At 39.4% G+C, this 15,281-nt stretch overlaps 1 protein-coding gene across 2 annotated transcripts; it reads right to left on the bottom strand.

The window, feature by feature from the left end:
* Window positions 1–8,541: 8,541 nt before the first annotated feature.
* LOC310721347 (uncharacterized protein) lies at window positions 8,542–14,916 on the bottom strand. Of its 2 annotated transcripts, XM_083532993.1 has the most exons (5): window positions 14,838–14,916; window positions 13,253–13,291; window positions 10,847–11,089; window positions 9,296–9,547; window positions 8,542–9,080 (listed from the first exon to the last, which is right to left on the bottom strand). In XM_083532993.1, the coding sequence occupies exons 2-5, from the start codon at window positions 13,284–13,286 to the stop codon at window positions 8,725–8,727; spliced, it is 885 nt and encodes a 294-aa protein (XP_083389119.1). In that variant the 5' UTR covers window positions 13,287–13,291; window positions 14,838–14,916; the 3' UTR covers window positions 8,542–8,724. The 2 variants fall into 2 exon arrangements, with proteins under 2 accessions (XP_083389119.1, XP_083389118.1); XM_083532992.1 differs by lacking the exon at window positions 14,838–14,916 and having other exon boundaries at window positions 13,253–13,400.
* Window positions 14,917–15,281: the final 365 nt, after the last annotated feature.

Below are 15,281 nucleotides of genomic sequence, written 5' to 3'. Positions count from 1 at the left end.
GGAAAGAAAGAAGTTACTCTTACACATCTTACACACAGTTACTCAAGATAGGACTGGAGACTGAGGGAAACCAAAATGCAAGAAACAGACACCATTACGTCAACAACCAAAGAAAACAAGTAAAACAAACGGGAACCTTTAATACTCACCGGAGTGGTTGGACATACAGTAGGTAGAAACAATCGGAAACTAATGAGGGCCACAGGGATACAATGGCGACATCTGGTGAGTGAATATAGGAAATGTATACAAAAGAAAGGTAGAAACCTCCATCCATCCATCCATCTTCTCCCGCTTATCCGAGGCCGGGTCGCGGGGGCAGCAGTCTAAGCAGAGATGACCAGACTTCCCTCTCCCTAGACACTTCTTCCAGCTCTTCCGGGGGGACACCGAGGCGTTCCCAGGCCAGCCGGGAGACATAGTCTTTCCCAGGAAGGCGTCCAGGAGGCATCCGGAACAGATGCCCGAGCCACCTCAGCTGACCCCTCTCGATGTGGAGGAGCAGCGGCTCTACTCTGAGCTCCTCCCGAGTGACCGAGCTTCTCACCCTATCTCTAAGGGATCGCCCAGCCAGCCTGCGGAGAAAGCACATTTAGGCCGCCTGTATCCGGGATCTTGTCCTTTCGGTCATGACCCAGAGATCATGACCATAGTTGAGAGTAGGAACGTAGATTGACCGGTAAATCGAGAGTTTCGCCTTGCGGCTCAGCTCTTTCTTCACCACGACAGACCGGTACATCGACCGCATTACTGCAGAAGCTGCACCGATCCGTCTGTCAATCTCGCATTCCACCCTTCCCTCACTCGTGAACAAAACCCCAAGATACTTAAACTCCTCCACTTGCGGCAGGAACTCTCCACCAACCTGAAGTGGGCAAGCCACCCTTTTCCGACTGAGGACCATGGCCTCGGATTTGGAGGTGCCGATTCTCATCCCAGCCGCTTCACACTCGGCTGCAAACCATCCCAGTGCGTGCTGAAGGTCCTGGTCTGATAAAGCCAACACGACAACATCATCTGCAAAGAGCAGAGACGAAATCGTGTTGTCACCAAACTGGACACCCTCCGGCCCCTGGCTACGCCTAGAAATTCTGTCCATAAAAATTATGAACAGAACCGGTGACAAAGGGCAGCCCTGCCGGAGTCCAACATGCACCGGGAACAAGTCTGACTTACTGCCGGCAATGCGAACCAAGCTCCTGCTTCGGTCGTACAGGGACCGGACAGCCCTTAGTAAAGGGCCCCGGACCCCATACTCCCGGAGCACCCTCCACAGGCCGCCGCGAGGGACACAGTCGAATGCCTTTTCCAAATCCACAAAACACATGTGGACTGGTTGGGCAAACTCCCATGAACCCTCCAGCACCCTGTAGAGGGTATAGAGCTGGTCCAGTGTTCCACGGCCTGGACGAAAACCACACTGTTCCTCCTGAATCCGAGGTTCTACTATCAGCCGTATTCTCCTCTCCAGTACCCTGGCATAGACTTTTCCAGGTAGGCTGAGAAGTGTGATCCCCTTATAGTTGGAACACACCCTCCGGTCCCCCTTCCTAAGAAGAGGGACCACCACCCCAGTCTGCCATTCCAGAGGCACTGTCCCCGACCGCCACGCGATGCTGCAGAGGCGTGTCAGCCAAGACAGCCCCACAACATCAAGAGACTTGAGGTACTCAGGGTGGATCTCATCCACCCAGCCTTGCCACCGAGGAGTTTCTTTACTAACTTGGTGACTTCAGCTTGGGTGATGGACGAGTCCACCTCTGAGCCCTCAGCCTCTGCTTCCTCAATGGAAGACATGACGGCGGGATTGAGGAGATCCTCGAAGTATTCCTTCCACCGTCCAACGACATCCCCAGTTGAGGTCAACAGCTCCCCACCTCCACTGTAAACAGCATTGGTAGGGCACTGATTTCCTCTCCTGAGGCGCCGGACGGTTTGCCAGAATCTCTTCGAGGCCAGCCGATAGTCCTTCTCCATGGCCCCTCCTTGAACTGCCACCTTAACGTGGTGGAGGGGTTTGAGTACCCGAATGACCCTAGGAGCTATGTTGTCCGGGGCTATATGCCCCTGGTAGGGTCTCCCAAGGCAAACAGGTCCTAGGCGACGGGTCAGACTAAGAGCGGTTCAAAAACCCTTATGAGAAAAAACAGATCTAGGACCGTGACGTTGCCCGGTATGGAGCAGCCGGGGCCCCACCCTGGAGCCAGGCCCGGGGTTGGGGTTCGTATGCGAGCGCCTGGTGGCCGGGCCTTCCCCCATGGGGTCCGGCTGGGCTCAGCCCGAAGGAGCGACGTGGGGCCACCTTCCCGTGGGCTCACCACCTGCAGGAGGGACCGTAAGGGGCTGGTGCTGAGAGGATCGGGCAGCAGTCGAAGGCGGGGGCCTCGACAACCCGATCCCTGGACACGGAAGCTAGCTCTAGGGACGTGGAATGTCACCTCGCTGGCGGGGAAGGAGCCTGTGCGTGAGGTTGGGAGGTTCCGACTAGAGATATTAGGGATCACCTCTACGCACGGCTTGGGCTCTGGAACCACACTCCTCGAGAGAGGATGGACTCTTCACCACTCTGGAGTTGCCCATGGTGAAAGGCGGCGGTCTGGTGTGGGTTTGCTTATAGCCCCCCAGCTCAGCGCCATGTGTTGGAGTTTACCCCGGTGAATGAGAGGGTCGTTTCCCTGCGCCTACAAGTCGGGGATAGGTCTCTCACTGTCGTGTGTACCTACGGGCCAAACGGCAGTGTAGAGTACCCGGCCTTCTTGGGGTCTCTGGGAGGGATGCTGGACAGTGCTCCGACTGGGGACTCCGTCGTTCTACTGGGAGACTTCAATGCCCACGTGGGTAGCGACAGTGACACCTGGAGGGGCGTGATTGGGAGGAACGGCCCCCCTGATCTGAACCCGAGCGGTGTTCAGTTATTGGACCTCTGTGCTAGTTACAGTTTGTCCATAACAAACACCATGTTCAAGCATAAGGGTGTCCATCAGTGCACGTGGCACCAGGACACCCTAGGCCGTAGGTCGATGATCGACTTTGTGGTCGTTTCATCTGACCTGCAGCCGTATGTCTTGGACACTCGGGTAATGAGAGGGGCAGAGCTGTCAACTGATCACCACCTGGTGGTGAGTTGGATCCGATGGCGGGGGAGGAAGCTGGACAGACTCGGCAGACCCAAGCGTACTGTGAGGGTCTGCTGGGAACGTTTGGCCGAGTCTCCTGTCAGAGAGATCTTCAACTCCCACCTCCGGCGGAGCTTTGACCGGATCCCGAGGGAGGCCGGAGATATTGAGTCCGAGTGGACCATGTTCTCCACCTCCATTGTCGAAGCGGCTGCTCTGAGCTGTGGCCGTAAGGTCTCCGGCGCCTGTCGAGGCGGCAATCCCCGAACCCGGTGGTGGCAACCGGAAGTAAGGGATGCCATCAAGCTGAAGAAGGAGTCCTATCGGGCCTGGTTGGCTTGTGGGACTCCTGAGGCAGCTGACGGGTACCGGCAGGCCAAGCGAACTGCAGCCCGGGTGGTTGTGGAGGCAAAAACTCGGGCCTGGGAGGAGTTCGGTAGAAACCTAACATTGCCAAATCTTGACAGTTCAAGTGTAATACTTTGCAGTTAAATATAACATAAATTAAGAGTTTATTAACACTTTTGTATTAGCCGTTGGGTCTTTTTTTGTTGCACTCACTACACTAGTGAATTAGAGTTTGCATATTTATCAAGAATTGTGCTAATTTCACAATAGATCCTTATATGTATAAACCTTAAAAGAATAAAAAAGTAATAAACCAAAACGTATCCAATTATATCGTAGTCTATACATTTTTTCACATTACATAACCATAACCAATTGTATCCCAATAACGCCCTAAACAAACACCTGTTCCAATCATACACAGTCCTTAAATTACCTGAGATCACAGTAGCAATGGCAAAACAAACTTTTAAGCAATGAAACTCTTCTTCATCTTTTTCTGTTTTAAAATGTAAAACATATATTTACTCTTTAAAGCAAAGGTCCCCAATAACCAGGCCATGATCCAGTATTGAACTGCAGAAGTTGTGCTACAGGGTCGCCAGAAATATTTGGGAAAAACGTCTACATATACGACATTAAATCTCACAGACAACACACCAGCCTTTTCACAAGAATATTTTCAAAACTGAACTGGGCTGTGACGTAGAGGCCTGGTTTAAAGGTTTAGTACTTAAGAATTTTAAAACAGCACAGATTCCTTTGGTGGCATCTGGTGGTTAAAATTATGATGTGCATCAGCTCCTAATGCATGCAGCAGTGTTTTGGGTTTTAGCTAGAAAATCTGTACAGTTTAGTGTTATACGGGGGTTTCGAAACAAACAGCAAATTGTCTTCCAAAAAAAAAAAAAATTTAATAAAAATGTTTGTAATGCTTTCATTTATTATTTAGGTAATTATTACGTCCATAACTACATAATCTTTCGGTATAGACTTTTACTCTAATGACGTTACATCCTAATCCAGAGGACTGAAGCTGGAAAAATTGGCAAATGGTAAAGTCACTTAACTTTATGGACTTATGCCAAGTTTACTAGGGGATTTTATTATTGCCTATTTTATGATTTTTAATATTGTTATTCCTGTTGTCTGCCTGCACTTAATGACAGCAGCATAAAGATTTATAAAGCTGTGTGAACCTGCCCAGGAATCTATTGAATGTCTTGTTTTATGAGGCTTTAAGTATCCACTAGGGGGCTCTAGAGGTATGAATAATAATAATAATAATAATAATAATAATAATAATAATAATAATAATAATAATAATAATAATAATAATAAAAACAAATAAGTAATAATAATATAAAAATAAATAAATAAATAAATTTTATGTAAAAACTGCATTTAGGGGGGGACAATAAATATAAAATTTCTCATGAACATAATTCAAAGTGCTTTACGTGAATAAAGTAAAACTATCATAAAAAAATAATCACAACAATAAAAACAAGGAATTAAAAAAAGTTTACATTTTTATTTAAAATTAATTAAGATACTTAAGAACAGAATAGGGTCCCTTACGAGGGTAATATCAAGGTCCGTGACGTCGGAGTGACGTGGGGCCGCCTTCCCGTGGGCTCACCACCTGCAGGAGGGACCGTAAGGGACGGTGCTGTGAGGATTGGGCAGCAGTCGAAGGCGGGGGCCTGCTTAGACTGCTGCCCCCACGACCTGAATTACGGATAAGCGGGAGAAAATGAATAAATGAATGAAGAACAGAATAGAAATTGATTATAAAAATACAGTGGGGTCAGTTCGGATGTAGCACAGTGCTCATTTAGTAAATGCACAGATAAACAATATGCTAATTGTGTGTTAATGTTAAAATAACATTATACCAAGTCGTCCGAAATAAAACACTGCATTGGAAACGGCTTTGGTGTGTTAGTGTCAGTGCACTATGCTACAAGCGATTGTAAACAAGCTGACGTTCACTAGATAAGTCATATTTTAATCGCTAATATCGCAGATTCATGAAAAATTACATCGCTAATCAGCATTTTTACCGCAACTAATTTATGAATGAGTCTGCATCAACTACATTAAAGAGAATCGTTTTATTTAAAGTGAATAAAATACCCTAGTTAATTAAGTTGAACATTAATTGGGCCGCAGACACACACCTGACTCGTGTGTGTAGAGTAGGTGAGATGAACTGGGAAAGCAGGCAGTGGGTCAAACCACTGTGAGGAAGGAGAGGGGGAACTCAACTGTTAATAAATGCAGTTTTTGCGTTTTTTTTCATACTTACACAATTATTTTAGGTATATATAAATATATTTTTCATATAATAGAGAATACATATAATGGAGAGTGCGATTTTTTTATTTTTTTTTATTTTTTTTGGATTTACGCCCATGTATATATATATATATATATATATATATATATATATATATATATATATATATATATATATATATATATATATATATATATATACATACACTAGTACAGGGCACAGACAAATAACTTGCACCAATACTTTGAGGTGTATATAATGTTTTTATTTTATCCTAGTTGTGTTTCTTTTTTGATCACTGATATATTTTAAGAGTCAATCTACAAGAGGAAAAATTGCTTCAACCAAAACGAAAGTCTCTTTTATATTCTGAATTGAATTCTTACACACAGTCCTTAAGGGTGGTTTTGAGTCATCATTGACTCATTATAATTACAGGCAATCAACTCAAGCTTTATTCAAAAATGCTATTTATAAATAGTTATATAAAAAAGCTGGCATTTGTCACAACACCGCTATAGCCAAAAATGTCAAACCACAATATCAGAAATACAAATATCCTCTGGCATCTTTATCCTTAATGAGTGTAATTGACCTAAAATCAAGGTATCTCATGTGACCAGGTAAATTTTGCTTGTCTTTAAAACAGGAATCTGAGTCACTGTCACGTGTACACTATGAATCGAGGCATTGTTTTCCTGGAATATAATACCCAATTCACCACATTTTTTTACACTCTGTGAATCACTGCTAAAAATGAACTGTGACTGTGTTGTAATGGCAATTTTTTGAAGAGATATCAGATTGTACACAAGTATTATTTATTTACCAAATTCAAGTCAATTTAAATTTAAACAAAAAAGAAAGGAGACAAATTAATTAAAAAATTTAATTGCACTTGCACTTAACGAAGCCTTGTCTATTTATTTATAAAAAAAAATAAAATACATTTGCAGGTATAATTAAATATTTTGATGTATAATTATAGCTTTAATTATACATAATTATGTAGTTGAGATCAGTTCATAGTCACCAATGGAAACATGACTTCATGAAAGTTTCTCCACTCAACTTATTAATAAGGAAATAATTAATTCAAATGAAATCAGAATGTATTCTACTCTATTGACTATATATCTTGATATGATTTTTTTTTTTACTAGGTCATTTTATTTTAACAAAAATAAAGAAAAAACTCAAAGTTTATTTAGGTGTTATTGGCTGTCTGGACATTTCAGCTATATCTGCAAATTGTAAAAGTGCTTTCTCAGGATAAATGTTTGGGGCTGTCAGGATTATAGATACTTTTTTTGTTTGTTTGTTTGTTTAACTTGGCCCAAATACAGGAATGAATTATGGTACATGACTGGACCAGGTCTGGTTGCCAGAACCCAGGCCACATATTGCCCATAGCATAGCCATATTTCAGAATGTTACACCACCATCTAGCTCAGGTGAGGATGTCACACTGTCAACACCTTGTGCCTCATAGAGAGCATTGTTCCATGTTCATTCTCTGTTCATATCAGGCTTGCAGGGACTCTTACTGAGTAAAAGACATCTGCTAGGGCTGCCAGGACCACATTTTTTAAACATCTGTCTTATGTTCACATATGCAAGGTTGACTATAAAGTCATTTTTATGTGTTTTATGTAAATTTATATTTCAATATATGTGTCAGGATCAGCTGGCGTTAACATAAAATTGGGTATGCTTAATACCTTATCATTTTAGATTTAGTTACTGGGTGCCAAATATAACAGCCTATAAACAAACCACTAAATGCTGCCTATCCTTGAACAGGAGAATTTTCTGATTATTTGTAACTGTACAAGTGAGAAACTATTGCAAAAATGTGTAAATACTGATTGCACAGCTTCCCCTTCATGTACAGTTGGGTCATAACTAAATCCTTTTATGTAATCTATGTCAGATTTTTATGTATGATTATAAACACTGAAAGTTTTTCCAGTTAAATGCATTAAAATGTGAGTGTGAACCATTGCTTATTGGCTTTTGGATCATTCAGAAAATGAATTAAATAACATTTTTCAAATTTCAGTAGGAAATCTTTACAAGGAATTTTATTTGGTCAAGACCTTCTATTGAAGTTCATAAAAAAAATTCTAAAACCTGTCAGAAAGTTTTATTTTGTGAATTGGAAAAAGATCTGTATTTACAAGCTGTGTTTTTTCCCATACAAACTCACAGCCACTTTGCCAGAGTGGTCAATAAGTAACGCATGGCAAGGCATATGTGTGTGTGTGTGTGTGTGTGTGTGTGTGTGTGTGTGTGTGTGTGTGTGTGTGTGTGTGTGTGTGTGTGTGTGTTTGTGCGTGTGTGCATTTGTGTGTGCATTTGTGTGTGGGTATGTGTGTGCACACACCTGTGTATATTTAAAAAGCTACTCTCTTTCTCCTGTGCATTTATCCGATCTTCCACAATCGTAATGTATGCCAGCACATTTTATCTCTTGTTCCTCCTGCCTGCTTTCTCTCTGTCTGAGGTTTCTACTTTTTTAAAGTGTCCTCAGTTCTTTTCCAGAGGAATTCATCCCACAGTGCTGCACGATCCAACTGACAATAGGCGTTATGCACAGATTTGCCAGTGCCTTCTGGACCAAAATGAAAAGCCGCAATATTTCTATGCCACGCTCTATGACACTAAGAACAAAATACCTGTGTACTCGGCCTATGAGTTCCGTCGGGCTGATGTTGACAGGGTTGATCGCTGGTATGTGGAACCATGTGGTATATTACATATATATTATATATATATTACTTCCTTATGTATACCTTCTTTTTAGTTATAGTATAATTATGATGACCAAATACAGATCATTTGTACATAGCGTTTAGATTTTTTGATACGTGTTATTAAAAAAATATCATATTGCCAATCATATACAGATTATAAAAGGGTTTGCAATGGTTACATCATTAAAGACATATACAGAGATCAGTTGAACACGTTTTTGTTTGCATTTTTAGCGTAGCTGTTGTTGTTCAGTTGTTCCAATTGTTCTGTCTTTCTTTGCTCTTCTCTTCCGGTGAGAAAGTGAGAATTTCCATCCTTTGTTTCATCCAAATTTAATAATATTTTGAGCTCTTTTTTCAATTCAACGATCTGCTTCCTCTCCTGATCCATCTCAGCTTTTTGTTTTTTAACAAGGTCCCACTCTCTCCTCAGCTCCTCCTTCTCTTTTTCCACTTGCTTTTCTTTGAGTTCCAGCTCTCTCCACCTTTCTTCTAGATTTTCCTCATGTATTAGATTTTCTTTGTTCAATTCACACATCTGAAGCACCCTGTCTTTTTCTGAAAAGAAAAACTTAAGAGAATAGTCAAATATAATTACATTAAACACAGAGCAAAGTCAAGGGTTTTAATATGGAAAAATAACTAATAAATAAACCTTTTTACTCCAGATTTTTTGTGTGTAATCGGGTTTCTCACTGATAAGCCATAAATAAATGGCTGGTCACTAAATAAACCTGTGTTCAGCAATAGATAGTTGTTACACGGTGACTCACCTAGCTCACGGTAAAGTAAAGGCTCACAGTAGAAAAGTGAGTTGTAGAACCCATCAGTCACTTTCACCCCATGCTGCTCCAAAACTGTAAACATGGTGAGCATCCTGGCCTCGCTTCCTTTATTTTCACACACCTGAAAGTATTCTTCTTCTGTGATCAGGTCCTGGGAGAACATTAGCTTGGCCACTGGCTCCACTTGCTTTACTGATTGAATGAGCTTCTGTTTCACTGCTTGCACATATAGAGCATGCTCTGAAAGAAGAAAAAGCAGCATGTGAGTGATATTTAACAATCCACTTGAGAAAATGTTTAAACTGAGCCTGCTGTAACTGTGCTACCAGCATTCGTTTCTATTTTTTATTAAATGATACCATATACTGTACAGTACCAGTCAACATTTGGTATTCTCTCATCAAATTCACAAGGCAGTCACCTGGTTTGCCTTGTCAAGAGTTCATTTGTGATTTCTTGCCTTCTTAAAGTGTTTTAGACCATAAATTGTCTTGAGCAGAGGAAAGGGTGAGTACAGAGTGAATAGCCCTAATGGTGCTACCACAATTACTATACAAATTCATATCATGGCAAGAAACACTCAATTAAGTAAATTACAGTTCATTATCAAGAAAATGTCACCAAAACTAATAAACACTATGATAATACAGTTTCTCATAAGGACCATCCCAGGAACGCAAGACCAAGAGCAAATGTTTTTGGTTCTACCCACAGTGTTTTTGTTAGACGTACAGTGGGTGAACAGATGGTTCCTGAATGTGTGGTTTGTCACCGTGAACCATGAATTAGAAGGTGTGATGGTGTGGGGATTCTTTGCTAGTGTCACTGTTGGTGAGTTAGTCATAAATGAGGGCACACTTAACTAACATTTTTACCACAGCATTTTGCAGCAACATGCCATTTCATCTCGTTTGCACTTAGTGGGACCAACATTTGTCAAGTCAAAGCAGCTTTACAGAATTTAACAGTTAAGGTGAATGATGTGTCTTTATCAGCCATGGCGAATGTGGCAAGGAAAAACTCCCTTAGATGTTATGAGGAAGAAACCTTGAGAGGAACCAGACTCAAAAGGGAACCCATCCTCATTTGGGTGACATCAAGAGTGTGATTTAAAAAAAAAAGAACCCTGGAAAGTGAGAACTAACATGAGCACTGGACTGTAAGATTATGAGTGATGTCCTTTCTACAGTCTTATACAATCATTTGTGGTTATAAAACCAGGAGCTAACTGAGCAACTCATAAAATAGCTCAACATTTGCGATCATCACAGATCCAACACCAGCTTCTCCATGCCAGATGAAGTTGAGATTTGTATTCCAACAGGACATGTAAGAGCTACTTGTTCAAGAAGCAAATAGGTTAGTGTGTGTGGTTTAAAAAGGAACGTTTGTCTGTTTGGGTGTGTCTGAGTGTGATGTATGAAAAAAAAAAAAAGAATTTGCGTAGTTGATAGCAGGTATGAACCGAATGTTCCGGAAATTCTAATCAGATTAAACAGGACGAAAATAGACAGTATTTACAATGCATGCAGTACATACCAATCTGCAAGGTAAGCTCAGGCTCATGTTCTTGTAGTAGTCTGTAAAGGGCATCTCTCCCCTGTTGTCCTTTGCTAGACAGAGCATGAAAGATCTGCTTCATTTTACCCTGGGAGTTTGGAGCTGCTGCAATGATCCTATATTTGTCCTCATTCAGTAGACCCTGGTTCATCAATCCTCTACATATCCGCCGTGTCTCGTTCACACTCTCAACCAGATCATCCATACATCTCATTACCAAATCTGCACACATGGAGTAACACATTGTAAGTGGATTACAGCCTTTACACAGTACATCCTTCATAAGACTTAATTAACCAAGTAGGATGAAAGGAGGGTATAGAACTGGGTTAGGGCACATAAGGTCAACCCAAAGTAAAAAGCAGTCTCAGTTCAGTCAATATTAAAACAGCCAATTATTTCATTTTTAATACACATTGAAGAGTGAATTTAAAAGACGAATATGAGCATATAGTTCTGATGGATCAACATTTTTTGCTTTCAGTTTCTAGTGAAAGGAACTTTTAATACGACAGCAAACAAAGACACAATTCTGCTTTTTACTTTCGATTATTTTACGACAATTATTATACTGTACATGTACCAGCACCTGCTAATCAAATCCAATCCAAATAGTTAATAAGCAATTCTATGTACATGCAACATGTTTTGGAGTAACCATTTGATTTTAAGACCTTTTTATAGGTACCAGGACGTATTACTAGCACAAAGGATTCTGATAATCACGTAACAAATACAAGACAATTTATTCAGAGGACAGGGAGTCAGAAAGAATGGCTAACTATTAGGTTTTTTTTGTTTGTTTGTTTTTTTATATCTATCTTTTGCCATTAAACTGATTTTCCTGCTCTGCTTTCTAAGCTTTTCATAACTGTTTCCATCCTGGGTCAACATAAAATTGCATCTGAGCAGGAGTCAATTATCAAAAGCCTTGCTTTTATAACAACTTTCTTCCCTTTTTTGCTACCTTTCCTCTCTTACACCCATTAGATTTTACCATTGTGTCCCTGTGTCCCTAATTTGTTACCAATTGTTTCAACCTGTGTTGAATCATTTTTTAGAAACCCATTTTGTTTTTGAGTGTTTTTTTTTGCTTTGCTCTGTTTTTCAAAGAAAACTTTGTTTGGCATGGATTGTTTTTGTCACTTTTCTAGAGAAAGACTTTTGCCTAAGGTTTTAAAACTAGTAAAACTAGAAAAGACTTGTTTGCCTTTACATTGACGTCATTTAGCATACGCCCTTGTCTAGAGTGACGAACAAAAGTGCTTTGAGTCTTAATGAATAAATCTACACTGGTACGCAAGATTACAAATTTAAGGTATATTTGTTTGAATTTACATTGTTTGAGTAATTCAGAAAGTATTTTTGGTCTTATTTTGTGGTTTTTCTACCCTTTGCCCTTTTTGTAATTTTTTGTTTCGCTTTAATTTTTCGGGGTTTTTTTTACTTTTTAATTAAAAATATAACTTTGAACACGTTTAAGCTTCTCTGTGCAGTGAGGTTCACACACGTGCATTTTATTCTACAATTTCAATGATATTTATATTGTGTCTGCAGTAAAATAATATTTCAGTAGAGCAAATGATCTTAAATGAAATATGTTAAAAACTTTAAGAACAGAAAAAATTATTTCCATGGAACATTGTGAAGACAGAATATATATACTGGCTATAGTCATTTATGGTTTTAATTTACTTGATTCCAATTTTGTTCTGTTATGCATCAGCAAGTACATTGTCAGTCATGTTCTGGATTGCTGCCAGCCTGAAACATTTTGTACATTCTGTATTCTTTCACAATGCACTATGCTTTCTTTCTTTCTTTCTTTCTTTCTTTCTTTCTTTCTTTCTTTCTTTCTTTCTTTCTTTCTTTCTTTCTTTCTTTCTTTCTTTCTTTCTTTCTTCCTTATTGCCATTTAACTATGACTGATTAAATCTATGTTGTATTTTTTGCACTATAGTTACAGTATAATATAGTTAGAATAAAAAAGAAAAATGAATTGAGAAAAAGTGGCTTTAAATCCTAGCACCACCCAGTCACCAATTATGAGGCGCTTAAGCAAGGCTCTTATTTTAAACTGCTCAGTTAAATCATTAATAATTGCATGTTTTTTTGGAGATGGGTGTCTACAAAAGCAATAAATGTAAATGTACTAATCTATTTATTAAGACATACAAACTACTATTTAAACCTCTGAATGTCACCCAGGCTTTTGGGTGACAATAAAACTGTTGTGCCAAGTTGAAGTTAATAATCTTTCCTAGAAATTCTTTAATGAACATCTAAAAGAAATATGTAAGTGCTTAAAGAAACTAGTTGAAACTGTTTAGATAAGATAAGATTTGTTTTACGTCAGAAATCAGAGAAACTATATACTTATCTTACCTTGAGGACCCGCCATGCTCATTTCTGGATACATGATAACTGTTGGGTTGTACACAAGAAAGTACATCATATCATTGTTATATGCAAATAATGTACAGGTACAGTATTTCATCACATGCCATATTTTATAACATATAAACGGTTTATCTGAGTAATCAGATGACAAACATACAAGCATCAATTCAACCGCACACACAGACACACACACACACACACACACACACACACACACACACACACACACACACACACACACACACACTGTTTTCTATTTGTGTGTAAAGTAAAAACACTTGTAAATGTGATGATAGCAGAGGTGAGAATTATTAATAAAAATTAAAAAAAAGGACAAATACTTAATTACACTACTTAAGAATTTTTTTTTCTGGTATCAGTACTATTACTTACTATTTACTTACATATTTTTCACACAAATTTTACTTTTACTCTACATTATTTACATCTTCATTTTTTTCCTACATTCTTACATTTTCAAACCAGGCTCGTTACTTTAGTTTTAATCTATTTGGTGACATGATCAATATTTTCTCTTCTTATTGCGCACTGTTTTCAGCCCATCAAACTATTTCTTGTCATTGTGTTTCTTTTTCAACATTCCACTGGGGTATTATTTCCAGGCTGTCATGCACCACAGACATTGCCTAGCCTATGAAGCTATCAATGAACAAGGCAGAGGGCAGCAAGAAATATGGGGTTAATCTGGATGAACCAGAATGAGTCAGCGATGTAAACATGACTGAGAACCGAGATTTTCCTGATCATCCGATTATCATCTTTTCTCTGATTGTGTTCTATATGGTGGTTGTTCAGCCAGGATACATTCATTAGATAAAAACTTTTGAAATTCATTTGTATGAATATATTAATATGATGTGAGATTCAGTCACAACAGTTAAAAGAGGTAGTAGTTGTCAGAGCCCAAACCTCTTTAATTAAACTTAACATGAGTGAAAAAGTGCAGTCAGTACTTCATTTTTTACCAGAGTCCTTTAAAACATAACCATCTGTACTTCTACTTGAGTGAAGTATGTGTGTACTTTTGCCATCTTTAGATTATATTTGTAATAACCAATACATTTAGCTGATGTTGGACTCAACTGAGAAGATGGTTAAGTGTGTTCCTGAAGGAGCCACTAAGCAGCAGGGTTAGTTTGATTACAGTAGCTTACATAGATTCAAACAGTTCAAATCAGTAAACTAATAAATTGCCAACATTTTAAAAAAATATAGAAAGTCATGGTCACTTGAGGTCAACATAAGGACTATTTAAAATCAGCATGTAGCTGTAACTGCCTAGCTGTAAAATAATGTAATATAAATAATACTATTTATCTTAATGCTAGAGAAATTAATTCAGTAGGTTTGCAGCATTATGGAGAGAGGAAGAGGGAGAGAGAGAAAGAGAGAGAGAGAGAGAGAGAGAGAGAGAGAGAGAGAGAGAGAGAGAGAGAGAGAGAGAGAGAGAGAGAGAGAGACCTTCTTTTTTTTCTTTCAAAATGTACAAGCCTCAGTATGATAGGATTAGATTTAATCAGTATGACTGAATTTATATAATAATTCTTACCATTCAACCGGTCTGCTAACAGTGTTGGTGTTTCTGAGCTTGGTTTGTTTTCTGTTGTATGCCTGGCTTATATGGGTACGTACAGTGGGCAGGTACATTCTCAGTGTGATGTCATTACCTTACATTGTCGCTCTACAATCTGTACAAGACTTGAATATCCTGTTTCTCATTACTCATGTATCACTTTGGAACATGAAAAGATCTCAATCTCTGGACCAATCTGGTACAATGAATCACGTTTAGTTGCAAAATCTTAGGTCAGCTAGTCAGGAGATTTTCCATTATTGTTTTATTTAATATTTTTAGCAGAATGTTTTATGTTCTTAGATATACCTGGGTCATCTTGCATGCACAGCATGTTTAAGACCTACCCACATATTTTGCATGACACTGAAGCCATTGAGCTATTCGGGTCATTCCAAAAGCGTAATCTTGCATGGATTT

This window comes from Silurus aristotelis (genome assembly GCF_946808225.1).
Source record: "Silurus aristotelis genome assembly, chromosome: 27".
In the NCBI taxonomy this organism is placed as follows: domain Eukaryota; kingdom Metazoa; phylum Chordata; class Actinopteri; order Siluriformes; family Siluridae; genus Silurus; species Silurus aristotelis.
Note: the sequence above shows the minus strand (reverse complement) of the source record. Positions and strands in the feature narration are given on the sequence as shown.